At 30.3% G+C, this 18,734-nt stretch overlaps 3 protein-coding genes across 3 annotated transcripts; all 3 read right to left on the bottom strand.

Moving 5' to 3' along the window:
* Window positions 1-1,041: 1,041 nt before the first annotated feature.
* Window positions 1,042-3,399, bottom strand: LOC108461611 (L-type lectin-domain containing receptor kinase S.4-like). Its single transcript, XM_017761508.2, has one exon. The coding sequence runs from the start codon at window positions 3,237-3,239 to the stop codon at window positions 1,218-1,220; it is 2,022 nt and encodes a 673-aa protein (XP_017616997.1). The 5' UTR covers window positions 3,240-3,399; the 3' UTR covers window positions 1,042-1,217.
* A 5,528-nt stretch (window positions 3,400-8,927) lies between these two features.
* LOC108466319 (protein PSK SIMULATOR 3-like) lies at window positions 8,928-10,319 on the bottom strand. Its single transcript, XM_017766650.1, has one exon. It carries the CDS (start codon window positions 10,317-10,319, stop codon window positions 8,928-8,930), a length of 1,392 nt encoding a protein of 463 aa, XP_017622139.1.
* Window positions 10,320-12,564: 2,245 nt separating this feature from the next.
* On the bottom strand, window positions 12,565-13,347 carry LOC108466318 (transcriptional regulator TAC1). The gene has a single exon (XM_017766648.2). The coding sequence runs from the start codon at window positions 13,264-13,266 to the stop codon at window positions 12,826-12,828; it is 441 nt and encodes a 146-aa protein (XP_017622137.1). The 5' UTR covers window positions 13,267-13,347; the 3' UTR covers window positions 12,565-12,825.
* Between the last annotated feature and the right edge of the window lie 5,387 nt (window positions 13,348-18,734).

Here is an 18,734-nt window from a genome sequence, read left to right as displayed (position 1 = left end):
GTAATTTATAGTAAAATTGTTTATTTTTCATTGATTAATAAATCATTTTTCGCTAAATAAAATTTATTTTCAAGACAAATATAAGAAAATATTAATTTACTATTATATTAATTTGTAATTGTTAAAAGACTTAAATTTTAAAATTTTAAAATTTGGGACCAATTCAAATCGAGATTATAGTTTGATGGCATCAAAACGCAATTAACCCTTAGTTACATATACTTTTTAGTAGAAAATAAATGAAAATAATTATAATTTAGTACATTTAATTAATCATGGTGGCTTTGATATGGATTGAGATTTGTAATTTTTATTCTAGATTTTTCGATATTCAATAATTACATTAGATTTTAATATATAAAATCTTAAATCAAATTGGTTTAGATTTTTAAATGGAGATTAAACTCTTTACCACTTGAACTTGAAATTTTTCGTAAAAAACATTGATCTCTTTACCACTTAACTCGACAGGCATCGATAAGAACCCTTGTTTGAATTGGGTATATATATTTAGGTCCATCTTTACTTTGGGCTTTTCTTTTACATCTTAAAAAACTAAAATAGTGTTATTGAATCAACACTCAAAAGCTGGCCCATACTCTTCAAGGTCTTAAACCTTAAAAATAATCTCTACAACCCCATTTTACTGTACTCTTTGCTAAAGTATTAATTTTTTTATTGAATTTTTTTAACATTTTATCAAATAAGACCCTAGTTTTTCTATTTTTTAAAATTTAAAATTTAAGTCCAACTGTTAAGTTCAGGGACTAAATTTTAAATAAAAGTATAGGGACTAAATTTGAAATTTGTGTAGAGTAAAAAAGCATATTTTGAACTTTGAAAAAGCAGTTTAAATCAATTACTTTATTATTATTGTCTATTTCTTTTGATTTACTATGCTTTTTGGTACAAAAGAAATATATATGGTCCCTCCAGAGCATAACATTGTCAACTTTGTCATTAATTTTAGCCAAATACAACCAAAACTCTGGCTACCATTTCAGTTTGAATTCAATTTCATCCCTCATTAATGCCTTCGTATGTGAGAACTGAAAATTTTGTCATTGAAAAATGATGCTATAACATGTGAAATATCTGCCATTTTTGTTTCCCTTTAATTTGGCTTACATTTTCCACATTTTGCATACTATAGTACAAGCTCAGCCTTGAATGTATATATGTATGTATGTATATATATATATAAGTAGTCTACCTTCTCAAAGAGAAACAATACTAGTACCACCATTGCCATTTTGATCCGTGAAAGAATACGAACTGGTATTATCAAATGTTGAGGACATGAACGAATGCAGAAAAGTGTCAAACCCTTCGCCAACTCCCTCGTATATCCTCGATGGTTTCAAAACTTCTGGTAATTCAGCCTCTCCGTCGAGATATCTCACAGCTTGCCTCATGTTAGGTCGTGCCATAGGCGCATCATTTGAGCAAATTAGGCCTAATTTAAGCACCAACAACATTTCATCTTCTTTATACTTGTCATTAAGCCTAATGTCTACCACATCGAAGAGCCTCCCTTGTGTAAACTTCTCCCAAACCCAATCAATCAACACTGGTTCCTCTTGTGATACATTGGACTCGATGGGTCTCCGCCCGCATGCGACCTCGAGCAAAAAAGCACCGAAAGCATAAACATCGGAGCTCGTTGTGGCCTTTCCTGTCTTAGGTAACTCCGGTGCTAGATACCCTAATGTTCCAACAACCCTAGTTGTCCCTGGATTCGAACCGTGTTCATACAGTTTCGCCAACCCGAAATCTCCTAACTTTCCATTCAATTCATCATCTAACAACACATTACTAGCTTTAACATCTCTATGAACCACAATTTGTTCATACCCTTCATGTAAATAAAGAAGCCCTGAAGCAACACCCTTTATAATATTCAATCTTTGTTCCCAATTAAGTACTATTTTAGGGTCATCAAACAAGAACTTATCTAAGCTACCATTAGCCATGTAATCATAAACAAGAAGAAGGTCACCTCTTCTCCTACACCATCCCAATAATTGAACCAAGTTCCGATGTCGAAGTCTCCCAATACTCGCGATCTCCGACATGAACTCGCGTAACCCTTGTTTCGATTCGTGAGAGACTCTCTTGACAGCAACTTGGGTCTTAGAATCCTTAAGCTTTCCTTTATAAACTTTGCCAAAACCACCATGACCAAGTAAAGCTTTGTCACTAAAACCATTGGTTGCTCTTTTGAGTTCATGGTAATCATATCTTTGTGGCCCAATTTCCAATTCCCAATCTTCAATCACATCAGCATTCTTGATCTTCATAAAGATATAAACAGCAACGGATAAAGCTGTTATTACAAGAACAACAGATGAAACCGAGACACCAACTGTTAAAGCTGTATGTTTTTCCGGTGGTCGGGGAAGTGAAGGTAATGAAGATAAATCAAGAGCTTGAGCTTCTCCATTGATTTTAAAGCTCCAACCCAGAATATAATGGGAACTAGCAAGTAAACCAGTTGAAGCTGAGAACCCAACATACATAAACTCTTGGAGAAAAGGTGAAAGATCTACCTTAAGCGACAAGATCGGCAAACTTGGTTTTTTAGAACTCAAAGAAATCGTTACATTAACAAGTTTTTCAACTGAGTCATACTCGATCCAAACTAGAATCGTTTCCCCACTCTGGAGACTAACATTTTGCTTCACCAAACCAACCCCATCGATGTAATAACCAGCAGGAACCGAAGCAGTTGAGTTCAAGCTGTTTATGTCGATTCCAACATGGTTGTCGTTGATGTCTTGGAACTCAAAATCTTGAACCGTATCGAACTCAACCGCAACGAGATAATCAGACGAGTTTCCCACATTGGTAGCATTGAGGATCCCTAAGTACTGTCTAGGCAGTGCTTTGAGGTCTTTAGAAGCGGCGATTGTGAAAGCCAAGCCATGGCCACCGAGCTTTGGGTACTCAGGGACTATGGCCATTGCAAAGGTGGTTGAAAAGGAGAAAGCTTGGCCATTGCTGGAGTTTTTGAATCTAAATGGTGAGCTACAAAAGGCATGACCCTGTAAACGACCGGTGTCGTTTGTTAATTTTAGAATGCCATTGGCTTGAATCTCTGCACTTCCTGTTAGTGTTAAGTTGGTGCTGAGATTTGGGGATTTGAAACCTGGGAAGAAGACAGTAGCAGTGGGTTGGGAAGAAGAAGAAGAGATTAAAAGGGGGATGAGAGTAAGCAAAACCGGGAGGAAATAAGGCATTTTTTAAAGATAAATGGAGAGTGAAATCTAAAGGAATGTTGTGTGAGGTTTGAAGGAAGTTTGAGCATTTTTCTTTGGGGGTCTTTTTGTCGAGACAGAAAAGGGTCGGTGGAATACCTGAGTATTTTAGATATTTTCATTTTCAACAGTTGCTCTTCTGTTCCGAAAATTGAGTTTAAAATATTGTTCAAGTTTAATTCGAATAAAATATATTCGTATTAATTTTTAAAAAAATAATATATATACTTAAATAATATTAAGATTAATGTAATTTAATAAGAAAATATCTCACCTTAATTTTTTGTACAAGCTATTTTTCAGTCTTATATTTTACTCAAACCTTTTTACTTTTTGGGCGAACCTTCAAGCCTGGCTAAGTGGCCCAATCCATGATCCTCAACCCATAAATGAGAGGATAATACATTTCAGTACACTCAAACTCAAGCCTTTTTACAATGACAACAATGTCCATACCAATTAAATTAAGACTCAATCGACGTTAAGATTTATTTATTTATTTTTAAAATTATTAATGTTAAGTTTACATAAATAAATAATTTTAAAATGATAATCAAGTACCACGTTAAAAGAATATTTAACATGAATACCAAATGATACGCCACGACTTTTAAATAAAAATAAACCAACTTTTTAATGAATATAAATATTTTTATAAAATAAATATTAAATAATTTAACATACTCTACTATGTTAAACTCGATTAATAAATGAATCCCAAAATATTATTATTATTACTTAATTTAATAAACAAACATAAATAAAATTATTTATCTAACATTAGTGAAGTGCAGTGGCCAAATTAGGGGGCTCACAAGAGTCCCGACCTCTCTAAAATGAAATATTTTTTTCATATGATTCTTATATAATTTATTAAAATAATAAAATTATATTTTTTATTGTAAAAATTATAATTTAATTTTGACTCGTAAAATTCTTTTTCTGATTTCAGCCCACACGGAGTGGCCTTGACGATGCCATGCCATCCCAAACCAGACTCGAAAAGTCTGAACTGTTGACGAGAAAAGCATAGGTTTCATTTATGGTGCATAGGTCGAAGAACAAGACACATTTATGGAGTGGACTTGGTCATCCAGTGCAATTGATGACTACTTTACTAGGATATAAAAATTAGGTTTCGAATATCTAAATTTGAGATTCATCGTATGTAAATATATTTATAAGTTTTCAAGTTTTATTACGTGTTTTTGTAATATTATTTAATATTGATATTATTATTAATTATTTATGAAACTTAAATTAAATAGAAATTTGAGTAAATTATATTAGTAGTCGTTAATTATTAGTAAATTTTTATTATTCGATTATGAAAAGTTATAAAATATTTTCTTAATTATTTAATTTTGTCTTTTTGATCATCCAACTATATTAGATTTTTGTGTGTTCTTACTTTTATGTTAGTTCGTTGGTGATAAAAAAGATAAAATTGAATAGTTCAATGATAATTTTGTAAATTTTCATAGTTGATTGATAAAAAAATACTAATAACGGTAACTAGTGTAATTTACCCTAAAAGTTTGCTTATGTGCCTAGATCTGCAAACATTTTCGCTAATAACCTTGCAATAGAATGTCTAAGAACAGAGAAAGAAAGTTGCTTGGACTTAAGAACGATGAACGACACTGGAGCGGGATCTTTGCTCGTCACACCAAGGGGACCAGATTGTTAGCAGAAAGGGGAACGTTTTGATAGAAAGAAAGGCAAAGAAATGCAAAAGATCAGTTTTTTGGGAGCATTTATCTTTTAGGAATCTGGCAACGACACAAGCTTCTATGGTTTACTTTTGGAGAGTGAGTGCCAGCTAAATCTAGGCTGACTTTTAATTTTTTTTTTTTTCAATTTCATTTTGTTTATTATTTTAATTCTTGTTTTCAATTATGTTTGTTTATTCACTCTCGTAAACCCATCTTCAATGGGTTAGTTTATACTTTGATTTGTTTTATTATAAAGTTCAACTCGATTCATTTAAAAAAAAATGTACATAAAAAAAATCAAGGAGGTTAAAAAAATCAAGGAGGTTAGAGCCTTTGCTCCCTTATTAAATGGAATAATAACAATTTCAGTCCCTTCTAGGTACAAAATTTTCATTTTAAAACTTGTTTAAGCAAACTTTTTACTTTTTAACTCTTCAAATTTTTAAAATTTTATTTCGACTCAATATTGAATTTCTGTCTTCACCCTTATTAGTTACTCAATTGATTGAGACAGAGAATTAAATTTTGAGAATCAAGCTAAAAAATAATCATAATTCTTAGTCAAAACTTTGAAAATTTGAGGGTTTTTTTGATAAAGATACCAACATACGACAATCCATTAATTGATTTGTAAGTTTTCCTTCTTTGAATTTTTTGATTGTTGAAAAAAACCATCATTGTTGATGTTGTCTTTAGTTCAACGTAATGTCATTTGAAAGGACATGTGATTAAGGTTAGACAGATTTCTTTATTCAAAATTGAAGGCTTAAAAGGACAAATGATATTATTACCACTAACATACTTTGTTTCTTACTTTTCAATTACAAGACACAGGAAAATATTCAAAAATTTTTATTTAAGTCTTTGTATTGTTAAATTATTATTATATATTTTTCTTTGTTTGTATTATATACACCAATCGAAAACTTTCATTCAATTTCTTATCTACAGTTCAATTTTTTTTTTATTAAAAAACTTTAAATGTCACATATCTGCGAATTAAAATTTAAACATCTTTCTTTTTCGATATCTAACATTGACCGTCAGATCGACTTGGATCTAAGGTACTAAATTTTACTCATCAATGGGTATTGATGCACCGCACCGATCATCGAATTGTCGCTTGAAGTTCATTGGCTAGATTTAAAAAAAAAATACTTTACACCCCAATGACTTAAACAAAAATTTTGAATAATTCATTAATTATTTTGTAATTTTTAAAATTAAATGATCAAAATATAAATTTAGTAATAGTTTAGTCACATTGGGATAATTTAGTCTACATTTTAATGGGATAAGTGGTACTAATAATACTCTAGACATCTTTTATAATTTAGGTGAGGAATGGGACAATAAAGCCAAAATTATATATATATATATATATATATATTTATAGATTTGATGGCTTAATAAAGATTAAATTGCTGTATTAGTCTTTGTATTTTATGAAAGTTATGAATTTAATTTTTGTACTTTATTTTTCATCAATTTTAGTCTCTATATTTGAATTTCAAATTTTAACCTTGATCCAAATAATAGTAGTTAAATTCGTTTAGTTAAATTCAAGTATTAGTCATGTATTATGCATATTTAGCCCATATTCTCTAATTGAATCATTCTAATATTCTTATAATTTTCGAATTTTGAAATTTTAGTCTTGACGCAAATAATAGTTGTTAATCCATAAACTAAATTTTTAGTGAGTAATTTGTAATAAGTGACATGGTATTACACATATGATAATATATATATGTTTGTGCATAAAATTTTGGAAAATAGCAAAATTAACCGTTATCATTTGGTAAGGACTGAAATTTTAAAAATTGAAAAATAAAAAACTAAAATAACCAAATTAAAATATAGAGACTAAATAAACAACTTTTACAAAGTACAAAGATTAATATAATAAAATTCAACCTTTAACAAATAATTAAAGCACAACATATTGTCTTGTAGGAACAAAAAGGAAGGCTTGCATATATTTAAATGCTAACCACACATGCACAAACTACACTACCACATATGTTAACTTGTAAATCGAATTCTGATCTCGAGTACGAATGAACTCTCTTTCGACTAATGAAGCCAGCTCTCGAGTTCATCTTCCTAATATCATAACAAGGTATGAATTTGCATTTGTGGATGAAAGGAGTATCACTGACAATATCATACTTGCCAAGAGCTTGGGATAGGGGAGATCAACCTTATCTTCAAGATGTGCCTTGAAAATTAAAAACATTGTTCTCATTAATTAGTTTAATCACTAGCTGGAGCAACCCTAAATCATAAGAAGAAACTTTCCCTAAATTGGCTTTAAATTAAGTTGAAATTTTCACAGATAAAATATTGGAAAGCAAATAGTTGGAGCAATGCATGGGCACTCATGGTGTGCTTTTTCAGACAAATGATCATGTGCTTCATATTTAAAAATGATGTAACAGTTATTTAACTACTACCAATACTGACAATCAACAGTGTTGCCTTGTCGGTTCATTAAAGCAATGAACCATTTGCGGTAAACAAATGACAAGAATCTAAAATGGCTTCTCTTGTTGGCTGTGTTTTATGGTATTCTCAGTATTAAATAGTACATACAACCACTACTGAAAAACATCACCTTGGGCCATGTGGGAACTTAAAAAAAGAGCCATGGGGTTGCTACTTGCTAGTCCAAATTTCCCACAATGAGCTGAGATTTATGCATCCACTTGGTTTAACAACAATTTACCTTTTATCATTCAACTTCAAAAAAATTATAAAATGGTCATTGAACTATTCGAAAGTTTTTATTTAAGTCACTGGGTTGTTAAGTTTATTTTTAAAAAAAGTCCAGTTAGCGAGTTTTAAGCGACAATTCGATAATTGGTACTGTGGGTTAGTACCCATTAACGAGTAGAAGAACATATCTTAGATCAAAATCAATCTGATGGTAAGTGTCGGAGATTAAAGAAGAAAGTTGTTTAAATTTTAGTTCATAGATTCGTAATGTTCAAAGTTATTTCATGAAAATAAAGTGAACTATAGAAAAGAAGGGAATGAGAGTTTTTGATTGGTACATGCAATGTGAACGTATAAGGCTATATAATAACGATTTTAACAGTCCAATGATTTAAATAAAATTTTTTGAATAATTCAGTGACTATTTTGTAGCTTTTTGAAGTTGAGTGACCAAATCGTAAACTTACTAATATGTAATAATAATATTTTTTTTTTTGCCTAGTTTTGTTACTAGTGTATTAATATGGGAAAATATTTATTTAATACATATGTGTTACAATAGTCAGACATAAAATAAAGAATACTTGATACAAATTTGATGAGTAAAACACTCCTAAAAAAAGGACTTCTTCAAAATAAGAAAAATAATTTTCTTCTCTTTTCAAAAATAAGTCACTTGAGTGAGTGGCTAAATTACCAATTGAAATTAGTTTACCGCTAACTCATACTAAAACACACTGAAGAATAACTCGTATCAAACATAACATTTTTGTGCTAAAATGACATAAAAAACAAAACCTACTAATTTTGACTAAAAAAATTACTCGAGTGAAAATGAGACACTAGTGCTTACAAATTACTCGAGTTTGACTAAAAACATTTGAACTCGATCTGATAATTATCGATTGAAGCTCAAACTTGAGTAACTCAAGCTATTGGTTGAGCCGAAATTGAACTTAGTAATACTTGATTCGAACAACTCATAAGTCTTTTATTTTTAAAATATTATTAAATTATATTATTGTCCTTAATATATGTTATTAACTCTAAATTTAACTATGGAGTAGAGTTAAAACTTGAGTACTTACAAGCTTAATTGAGCTGAGTTGGAGTTCGAGCATGAGTATGAAAACGATAAACGAGCTTAATCAAACTTGAGTTCAAGCTCAAGTAGTTGGATTATATCCTCTGTTGCTCCATTGTTTAAATACCTTCATATCTTCCAATAACGATCATGCTAGCAAATGCCTCCTCTTTTTCCTCTATTCTCATATCTATATATACAACTCAACCCTACCAAAATCTCCACAATGGCAGTCTCCGTTCTCTCCAAATCCGAGAAATGTAATGTTTGCAGTAACAAAACCGTCGGCTTCGCATCCAAGTTTCGTTGCTCTAAGTTCCTCTCTTGTTGCCACTGCATTGTATCGTGCGCCACCGGAGCCAACCACTCGAATATCTCTTCCAATGCTGCTTTCCACCCTTCGGCTACACCTTGCTGCCCTTCACGGGCTTCGGCATCTTTGTGCCAATGGCTCTTAAGCTTACCTCTCAACATTTGCTTCAAATTCATCGGCAACATCTCGAACATGTACCCCCTAGCATCGTTGGTGATCATCTTCGAGGAATAAAAATAGGCTTCGGCCATGATTATTACGTTAGCGTAACGAAGAGCAAGCCCCGCCGCTCCCACCGTGTTCTCCGGTGCCGATTGGACAAGCATTTGGTTCTTTTCAGTTTTTACATCCATGTATCTGATTTTGGTGATGAATTTATCGATTTTTGTGATGGATGAAAGACGAAAAGTTACGCCTTTAGGTGATTTTGGGTTTGAATTATAATGTAGCCTATTGAAATTTCGATTCTTGGTGGTGATACAAGGAAGGCTTGAAACAAAAGGTTCGAAAACGGTACATATTCTAACGAAAATGACTGCTACAATTTGTGCCATTAATGCAACGATTTTATCGAATGTTTGATTCCAAAGAGAAATCTTTCGGAAATGAAGAACTTGTTTTCTTCGTGAAGATATTTCTTCGTTGAAATAATCAATTTTGGACCCACTATTTCGTCTCCATTTCTTTCTTTTCGATATCTCCATTTCATCGACGCCTACCAAAGATGCATATAAAACAGACGTCGAACATACATATTTCTCCATTTGATCAATGGCTTTCACAACATGTTCGGTGTTAAAATCGAGGGTTCTTGCATCAATGATCCCTTGTTTCATGTTATGATAAGCGATGTCAAACCTATTGAGTTCGACATCGATACATTTCTTTCCCAAACGAGAGACAATAGCGGCTGCTTGGTCGAGATTCTCGAGCATCTCTTCACATGCAAGGCTAAGGAGATAGGTTTCGTCATCGGAGTTCAAAGTGACAACGCCTGGGGATTTCATGATACCATTACGAAGTCTATGGAATTCATCGTCCGATAATGATTTGTAAAGGGCGACAAGACGGACCATACATTTGGCTGTCTCGAAAGCTAATATTTGAAGCGTCGGAGAACAGGATGATGATGATGATGATGATAATGGTAATGATGACGACGACGATTTTGTGTGGCGAGAAACATGGGATTTGTTTGAAGCTTTATTTACACCTGCAGGTCGCCACGCCATGGATGGACAACACGACCAGAATGTTGTTGTTGTTTTTGTTTAGGGGATCCCAACGTTGGAATCCGTTTGGTTTGGTTTAGGGTTTTAAGGATAAAATTATTTGGAGATGATTTGAGGAGATGATAGAGATTTAGGGACATTTCTAAGCTTTTTCATTGCCTTCCATAGATGGAAAATTAGAAACATAAATCATGGTTTTTTTTTTTAATTTGATTTGTTTTCTTTAGAGGAGAAACATAGAAGGGAGGGAAAATTACAAAAGAAATTGGGTGTATTATGAAGTTCTATTTATTTGCTTGTATAAAAAAATTGATGAACGTGAAATTAAAGTCTAATAATCATACACCTGTTCATGGGCCGAGTCACCCAGTTCGTTCGAAAAGTGAGAGAATTTGGATAAAAATATAGGTTCGAAAAATGAGTCTGGATAAAATAAGGCCTATTTAGAAAACAAGTTAGACTTCAGGTAAAGCTTTTTTTGTTTGGGCTCGGCCCGAATTTGCAAAAAGGAAAAAATACTATTGTTTTCTTGCTATTTCTCATTGTTTTGTTGTTGTTTTTCACTGTTTGGCTACCATTTCACTATTATGTTGTTACTATTTTGTTGTTATGTTTGGATATTGTATAACTCTTATTTTATATTTATTTTCCTACTATTTTAGAGCATTTGCTTGTTAAGTTGCACTTATTTTAGTGTTATTTAAGTATAAAGATTTTTTTTAATTTATTCTCAATTTGTAGGAAATATTTATTTTAACATTTTTAGTGTTTTGATATATTATATATCTTAATATATATATATAAATATAAAAATTTAATATGGACAGCATGAATTGAGCCTGAGCCTATCAAATGAGCCGAAATTTTGTCAAAACCTAACTTGACCCATAAACAAGTCTACATTTTAATCACTTATGGTAATTTTAGATAATTCCTAATTATTATTTAACTAAGGTTTGTAATAGTTTTGTATACATCTTTTCATGGGCCAAGCTTATGTATTATATCATCATACTTTATTTTTCTCAAGTTGATCCGACCAAAATAAATGTCTCAAAATTTATCTAAAGTTACTCATATTTATAAAGCACTTATATTATTTTTAAGTATTTAATAAATTTATGTTTTTATTTTATTAAAATTTTATACATAAACAACTCAACATATTTTTTAATGTTTACACCATAATATTATATATTTAATTTTATGTGACATAAATTACATAATATATAAAAATAAAATAAAACAATATAAAAAAGTACGAAATAAGTTAGGTTGGGCTCAAATCTTTAGTATTGGAGCTCAAACTCAACCTATATTTTAAACGAGCCTAATTTTTTTTGTCTAAGCTTATGTTGAATTTTTTTTACACAAAGCTTAAATTTATCTATAATTCTTCATTACTCTTAAATAAGAGGGGAAATACACTAAAGTACATTCGAATTCACGTTTTCCTAATTGTCTTAATAGTAATTAATAATGCCAACTGAACTAAAGCTCGATCAATAAAGCCGTTGGAATTAATCATACTTTTTTTTTTATGCTTCAATGCAACTTTGTTGAGAAGAGGACTAAACAAAATATAAAAACAATCTTTCATTAGAAAAGGTAAAATAGAGATACGCTGTTCATACAAACTTTATCAAAATTAATTATTACAAATATTGAATTAAATAATTTAATTAAAATTAAACACATACATAATTTTTACAAGAGTAAAACTTCAACCTGGACACTCAAAGTCGTAGGGAATGGAAAACTTAGAACTACTTTTGTTTCATGGAAAGCTAGATTTTGGTATACATCAATTAGGGAATGGAGTTATAGATGTTGAAAAATCGAATTATAAATACGTATGATCAATTGAGTTAAGGTTCAGTCGACATCATTATTATTGTAACATGTGAAAGAATGTAAATTTAAGTGCATTTAACACGTATTATCCTTCGATTTAAGAATTGTATTTATAAGAAAACTAACTTTATGCATAAATCACCTGTCATGCTCTTATGAGCTTGGGGTGGGGGAGGGGCAATGCTAACTTCATGAAAATCGTACATGCATGCATGCATGTGTGTATGTATGTATGTATATGTGTGTATGTATGTATGTTCAATATAAGGTCAAAACTATGAATATGTTTTGCCTTCACTATCACTAAAACACACTATTAGAATTCATATAGAGTTTATCTATATCTATATTGTATATATGATTAATTTCTAGAATATATCAGCATATGAAGTCAACAAAATACAAGGATCAGATTATGATAAAAACTAAATATATCAGCTTCATGAACAAAATCCAAATTTGAATCTTCATAATTCAAAAGAGAAATTGAAAATAGAGAAAGCTAAAGAAGGAGAAACCTTTTTTATTATTTGGATGTCCATCAACCATCATCATCGATCATATAAATCGAAAAGATCAGCTTTTCAATTGATGCAAGGATTGTTGGAGTACGCCCGCGATAAGATACTATCCATTTCATAGATAAAGACCCTCATGAGGCTCGAGAGTCGGGTCCTAACCGTAGCTCAAGATCCAATTCTACCTGAGACGACGAACCATGACTCGATCCCGAATTCTCTCCGACCCCATCTTTTCCCTTAGGGCTGGCACCAGAACCATTGTCATCCCTAGAAACTTTTTTCTCTCCACTAGATTCTAATATGATTTCCGAAATTAGATAACGATCTTGAACTTGAACTTGAACTCGATCGAGTGTTATATCTGAAGAAAGTACGTTTTCTTCGAAAGATTCCCTAAGTTTAGCCCTATCTTTCCTATGGATGTTCATATGACCACCAAGAGCTTGAGCATTCGAGAACCCTTTTTTGCAGAAAGAACATGTGTAAGACTTTGAATGAACTGAGACATCTTCTTCTTCTAAGGACCAAACTATTTGGTCTGGTTTTTCAAGTTTTGGGTGTTTCGTCTCCATTTCTAAAGCTTGAAAACAAGAGAAGAAGAGATGAAAGAGGGGGCACAAGAGAGTCAACTTGTAGGTTTATTTGTAATGTTTTTAATTAAGTACTTAAAAGGGTATACTCCTTACATGCATGAACATTGAACAACATTAGTTTTATTTTGGATGTCTGAATAAACATCTCATTGACCAAAAATACCTGTCACGTTTTATGACTAATAGATGGATTTATATTTAAATGATCTATATATGCATTGATTAGTTCTGGTAGTGAGTCCAACGTTTATAATTTTATAAAATTCAAATATGCAATTTTGTTTTGGTATAATAATAAATTTAGTCCTTAACGCCTGTTAACTTTTTATCTTTTGGGAATGAAATTTAGTTATTAACTTTTAAAAAAGAATCAAATTATTTTTTTAAATTGAAACCAGGGTCCCCATCGTCAGTAGTGTGACTATTCCCTTTGCTGTGGTTGCTCTTCGAAGAGGTAAACGGTTGGCCATGAAAACATGAATCAAATTGCTTTTCTTTAATAGAAATATTAACTAAAATATTAATTTTTTAAATGGTAGCCTGTGTGGCAATCCATGTGCACTTCATGCTAACATGCGCTATTCAAATAATTTTAAAATTATAAAAAAAAATCGAAAGTTCATTAAAATTCTTAAAAAAAAACATAAAATGCACAAGAATCGCTATGTAGGTTTCCATATTTAAAAAGTTAACATTTTAGTCGGCCTTTCCATTAAAATAAATCAATTCGACACTTTTTTAAAAATTAGATGGTCAAATTTGATTTTTTTTTTAAGTTGAAGAGTTAAATTTACTTCCAAAAAAAAAAAAGAATAAGGGCTAAATTGACAAGAAAATGTAAAGGTTAAGGGTTAAATTTGATATTACGCTATTTTTTTAAAATATAAAATTATTATCCATATAAAATTTGAATTTGAATTTGACTTGATTAAACTATCTGCTGGATATCCGAATCTTATTAAATATCCGTATTAAATTGTTATCAAATGCCACCCGAGCTGTGCTTATTTCTATACATTTTTTTTAATTTTTATGTTTATGTTTACTTTGCGGTCCATATTCTAAATTTGTAATTGCCCTTCTTGATAATGTTGTACCCAAAGTTCGAACACATGTTGTTTTTCCATCGGAAGTCTTTTAAAATTTTTTGTTTTGTTTATTTTGTAAATGAATCAATAAAATTTAAAAAATTGTAGTACTTTATTTACAAAATCGCACGATAAAAATGTTCAATTAGGCTACGTGGAATAATTAGTATGCTTAATTTTTTTGGTTGATCAATCATTCAAATTGACCTAACTAATTATTATATTCTATATGTATGTATAATTAATATATGATTTAATGGACGACAAATACTGTTCACCCTCTAATCTAAGGGACATTTATATAATAACTATATACCAACCATGAAGTTGGGCACATCCTAAAACAACATTAATTAAATCATTTTCTTTGGGTTTATAAGTACGTATTTTATTAAGAGATTAATATCATCACAAATTGGTCGATTAAGTCTTAGCTCGGTTGGTATGGATATTGTTGTTAATACAAAAGGACATGGATTCGAGTGTGTTGAAGCGTATTATCTTCTTATATATGGATTGAAGAGGGGCTATGAGTAGTTCTACTCATTATATCAAAAAGAACAGATATGATCAAAACCGAGATTATTCAAAAAAAAATAAATAATATCACAAATTCAACTTAAAACCCATGTATTTGGAAAGGATTTTAAAAACAAAAGTTAGTTGCCGATGAGATTATATATATTGCTGGTGATGTAATGCATTACATTATTGAATTAAAGATATTTTTCAAAATATCCTTAAATAATAATTTAGTTTACAATTTTTAATTTTTTTTGGTAAAAGAGAAGTAAACAAACTAATTACATAGACTAGGCCACCCCCAAACGGGGAAATGTTATACAAGTGTAGACCGCCTCTTCTATCACGAACTAATTTGACCAGATTATCAACATCTTGTTTATCCTTTCTAGAGATGTGTCAAATACTCCAATTCCTATTTGCGATAAAAGATAATGAATTCTCCTGATCAAAGCAGAATTGGTACCATCTGAAAAACTCTCCTGGATGGCCTAATCAGCCTCAAGATTATCAGTTTGAATCAACACATTATCATAACCCTGATCTATTAAAAGAGTCAATTCATCCAATATGCCACACAATTTAACATCGAATATGGAATAGTTCCCTAAGTATTTGTTGAAGCCAAGAATCCATCCTCCATTTTGGTCTTGCACCATTCCTCCTGCTGCAGGAAAATCGGTTGTATTTTTAACAAACCCATCAGTATTTAAATAGACCCAATTACCTGTCAGTATTTTTAAAATGTATAGTTGATACAAGTTTTAAGTGTAGAGCATCTACAATTAATTTGGTCCGATGTAAGGACAAGTGGAAAGGTGTAAGATTGAATGGGGATGGAAGAATGATGAAGCTATGGGGGCTCTCTTATGGAGAAGGAGAAGAAAAAGGTGGGAGAGGAGACTCATTGTTGTTAGAATCAGACCAGCTGATCAGATTGGGAACTGATTAAGTTATTGATTCAGAATAAGGGGTTAAATCGATTGACCCACAAACTAATTGAACCAGTTGGTAGACATGTTGAATTATTTTTGTTTATTTTTAACTTTTTTATTAATTTTTTGATAATTTATTCAATTAAAATGGATAGATCAATCAAATCGAAAATCAATAGTCTGACCGGTACAACCTCTGGTCCAATTCTGAAAACCTCGAAAAGACTCCCTTTCTTTGGCCTTATTATTTGTAGGATGGTTATAAGCAAGAACGAAGCCAAGAACTTTGTATTGGAGGGGTCAAAATGAAATTAAAATATTTTGGGAGAGGCCAAAGCTAAAATTATTTATGTTTAAATGGTTGAAATTGAATTATTAATACTTAAAATACAAAAAATGCAATTTATACATATAATTTAAAAGCAAAAAATGATTATATTAAATAATTAAATTTTAAAGAGACTAAAAAGATATTATATCCTTCAACCAAGTACGAAGGCCTTATATGCCCTATTTATGTATAACAATATTTAATTAAATCCTCAAAGAATCAATATCGTATGAATTTAAATCCTTACACTAATTTAGCCATTAACTTAAGCATTAAACGTCAATTCAAATATAATGTGGATCATATTTTAAAACACGTAGATTAAATTGTAGATACATACCTATCGTAAGAATAGCTTATATCTAATATGTTAAAACAACAAAATAATACTAAAATCGAAAAATCTAACATAAAACCTTATAAACTAATATATGTTATGGAAGAACCGACATTTATTTTATATTGTCGAATCCCAACTTTTTTTTATTAATCTCATTATAAGTTCTAATCATATTTGCTCTTTTTAACACAATATCTAGAACTATCAGTAGCCCCTCTCCCAACCCATAAATAGGAGAATAATGTGCTTCAGTATACTTGAACACACATCCTCCTGTATTGATAATAATACCCATATTAATCGAGTTAAAACAAACAGCATCGAATTCAACTTTAAATATAATATTTTTATTAATTAGTGGAGTTGAATTGGCCTCAACAACTATTCCCTTTAACCTTTTAACTTTTGCCTGACCAAGATTCATAAACATTGACTTTTAATTATAAATAATTGCACCTTGCAATTTTAAATTCTTTTAATTAATTTTGCAGCCGTCTAATACATTAACAACGTGCCATGTCATTTATAATACAACATTTTAAGTTGTCTGATGAGTGAAAAATATTTATGTTAAAAACGTGTTGGATTATTAGATATGTGATTTTTTATTTTTAAAAAATAACATATTAATAATTTTTTACCGACGAATCAATTTAAAATCCGCACAAATTTACTCTTAAATCAGTGACATGACTGGCGCGTGTTACCCAATTATAGTATAACTTTTCAATTTTATAGAGGAATTAGCTTCTTAGTTATATTTTTTTTTCCTTAGCACAATATATACTATGGTTTCATTAAATCTCTTAAATGTATTATTATTTATAGTAATAACTATTATAATTATAGTTGATAATGGCGGTAAAAAGATCTTAAAGCAATAAGAAAAGAAAAAATAATAACACACAAATTGTACGTAGAAATTCTTTCGTGAAAAAATCACGGACAGAGGATGTTGAAAAATGAATGATGCATGAGGAGTTTCAACTACATCTATTTAAGGGTTGAAGTATAGTTCTATACGTCCCTTAGCCTCTCGCCCCCATATATCCTCTTATTTTGCCATTGTATTTATTTCTTCAATAAGTGACGGGACTTGGATCATGCAATCTCTAACAATAACCTTATTTAATACTTAATTTTTTTTTCTATTTTCATACATAATGTCAAATTTCATTTAAAAAGTTCTATTATAAATGGAATAATTGGGTATAGTTGATAAATTTAAGATTACAAGACCCAATTTAGTTGCCCCATTGAGGCTTTGTTAAACATGTTATACTAGTCAAAATAACATTATAATATTAATCAAATTTTCAATTTTCAGTTATTTTATTATTCAATTCTAAGGTTTCAATATGTGATCCAAATTGAGCCGACTTTGTGCTTAAATAATTATTATTATATAAAAGCTTTTCTATTTATTAATTTATATTATCTCTATTAAATTTTATATAAATTAATCAAAAAGCAATTAATTAAGAAATTAATCAAAATTGACTATAAATTTCTTTCCAACAAATTTGAATTATAAAATTACGATACATGGATGATTTGACATTTAATGATATAATTTTATAATAAGGTCGGATATCGACCCATGGCACACTACTTGAAAAAGACACTTCGTTAGTAGTGATATATACATATACATATACATATGTATGGGTAAAATTACACCCAAGATCTTTAAATTATTTAAAAAAGTTTTAATAATTATCGATAAGTAGAAGAATATACCTTAGATGCAAGCCGATCTGATTATCACTATCAGAGATCGAAGAAGAATACTATTTGAATTTTGATTCGCAGATTCGTGACGTTCAAAATTTTTTCATGAAAAAAAATGAATTGTAGGAAAGGAGAATGAGAGCTTTCAATTAGTGCAGACGATGTGAACAAAGAAGGTCATATAGCAACGATCTTAACAGCCCAGTGATTTAAATAAAGACTTTCAAATAATTTACTAATCATTTCGTAATTTTTAAAGTTTAATGAGCAAAATGTAAACTTGTCAATAGTTTAATGACTTGGGTGTAATTTATCCTATATATTATTTTCAATTCTTATATAATATGAATTATTCCTACATATAGAGTAAATAAAACATAGTTAGTTGCACATGCAATGTATCTGAATATCTCATCTACTATCTATTAAAAAATTGATTAATTTTTTAATGTCAAAATCCATATTCCATCATCGATCTATGTCGTCTTAACGTCTACTTA

This window comes from Gossypium arboreum, chromosome 2 (assembly GCF_025698485.1).
Source record: "Gossypium arboreum isolate Shixiya-1 chromosome 2, ASM2569848v2, whole genome shotgun sequence".
Taxonomy (NCBI): Eukaryota; Viridiplantae; Streptophyta; class Magnoliopsida; order Malvales; family Malvaceae; genus Gossypium; species Gossypium arboreum.
This window is presented reverse-complemented; position numbering and strand designations above follow the sequence as displayed.